Here is a 1,995-nt window from a genome sequence, read left to right on the forward strand (position 1 = left end):
TGGAAAGCTGCCACCACTATTTCAGAACCCTATTTCTTTCTGCTCCAGTGATAGGAGGGAAAGGGCCAAACTCTGAGCCTTAAGAGGTGAGCATCTGTTCCTGCGGTAAGCACAGATGTGAGGGCAAATCTGAAGGCAAGTCTACTGGGGGACAGGAGGTTGGGTGATTTTCTCTGAGACGAATACACCAGAGAAAGAGAAGCTTTTAAAGTCAATATTAACATCAACTCAAAAAACAGTTTAAATAAATGTTAAATAAGTAAAATGGCTCAGGTGATTTTTTTCTTATTATATCCTGTAGATTTATATATTAAAAATACACAGGTCACACAATGTTTTAGTTTGCTTTGAAAGCCACTGTCTCTTTTTCAATTGCCAATTATTCTTCACCAAAAGCTTAAGGAAAAGTGTATCTATTTTATAGTTGCTAGTGATGAAAAAGTTCAAATAAATGTTGTATATTTCCCAAAAGCTATACCAGCATCCACTTACCATTGGTGGTAATGGAGGAAAACTTAGTTTTAAGATATTGATATTTTAACATATTGATGCTCTTCCCCCAATAACTATTGTCTACTTCACTCCATTTCTGCAAACTCTAGCAATAAAGGGTTTCCCAACTTTTTCTCACCCTATGACACCACACTTACCCTGGCATCAAAGGTTTGATAGGAGGACTGCAGATCATTCCCCTTTATAGCAGATAAATATTAATTTCTCTTTTAATAAAATTGGTAAATTTAATTTGCATCATTTTTTATCATGCATATTATTTATCATTACTGTGAGTCGGGGCTGACGCTACAGCACATAACAACAACATTCAAATAGTTGGTATTTGTTTGGCTACCAAGTAGTATTTCTCTCTTTGCTGTGATGTTGGTATTCCAGTTAAAAACATTTGTCAAGCATTAATAAGCTAACTTAGGTCCATCCGCTCAAGATGCCAAAAGGAAAGAAGGCCAAGGGGAAGAAGGTGGCCCCAGCCCCTGCTGTCGTCAAGAAGCAGGAGGCCAAGAAGGTGGTAAATCCCCTGTTGGAGAAAAGGCCCAAGAATTTTGGCATAGGACAGGACATCCAGCCCAAAAGAGATCTCACCCGCTTTGTGAAATGGCCTCACTACATCCGGTTGCAGCGGCAGAGGGCTATCCTCTACAAGCGGCTGAAAGTGCCCCCAGCTATTAACCAGTTTACCCAGGCCTTGGACCGCCAGACAGCTACTCAGCTGCTGAAGCTGGCCCACAAGTATAGACCAGAGACAAAGCAGGAGAAGAAGCAGAGGCTTCTGGCCTGGGCCGAAAAAAAACCGCTGGCAAAGGTGACGTCCCCACCAAGAGACCTCCTGTCCTTCGAGCCGGGGTTAATACTGTCACCACTTTGGTGGAAACCAAGAAGGCCCAGCTGGTGGTGATTGCACATGATGTGGACCCCATTGAGCTGGTTGTCTTCCTGCCGGCCTTGTGTCGTAAAATGGGGGTTCCTTACTGTATCATTAAGGGGAAGGCCCGACTGGGGCGGCTTGTCCACAGAAAGACCTGCACCACCTTTGCCTTCACACAGGTGAACTCGGAAGACAAGGGAGCTCTGGTTAAGCTGGTGGAAGCAATCAGGACCAATTACAACGATAGATATGATGAGATCCGCCGTCATTGGGGAGGCAAAGTTCTTGGTCCCAAATCTGTGGCACGCATTCCCAAGCTAGAAAAGGCAAAGGCCAAAGAACTCGCCACCAAACTGGGCTAATGTATACAGCTGGCTTTTCTGCACATAAAAATAAAACTACTTCAGTCCATGTCCATTTGGAATTGTGGGTTGAAGGTATGCATGTTTGTGGGGGTCGTGGCAAGTGTGTTCAGACTGAGGGGCTTTTTCTTGTAAGGGCAGTAAAAGCTGGGTGAAACTTGACATTCATCAGATGACTCGACTCTGTAAAGTGTTTTGCTTGTTGGTCAGGTCTGGAAAAGCTCAATGATTGTTTAGTCATGGATAGAACTT

General features: G+C 43.6%; 1 protein-coding gene across 1 annotated transcript; it reads left to right on the forward strand.

The window, feature by feature from the left end:
* The first annotated feature begins 943 nt into the window (after window positions 1–943).
* Window positions 944–1,743, forward strand: LOC103202637 (60S ribosomal protein L7a-like). The gene is given in 2 exon segments (XM_042781873.1): window positions 944–1,304; window positions 1,307–1,743. Coding segments are annotated over 2 exon segments (798 nt in total).
* Window positions 1,744–1,995: the final 252 nt, after the last annotated feature.

Source organism: Orycteropus afer, unplaced genomic scaffold (assembly GCF_000298275.1).
Source record: "Orycteropus afer afer isolate SDZICR_OR568_19922 unplaced genomic scaffold, OryAfe1.0 scaffold00189, whole genome shotgun sequence".
Lineage (NCBI taxonomy): Eukaryota > Metazoa > Chordata > Mammalia > Tubulidentata > Orycteropodidae > Orycteropus > Orycteropus afer.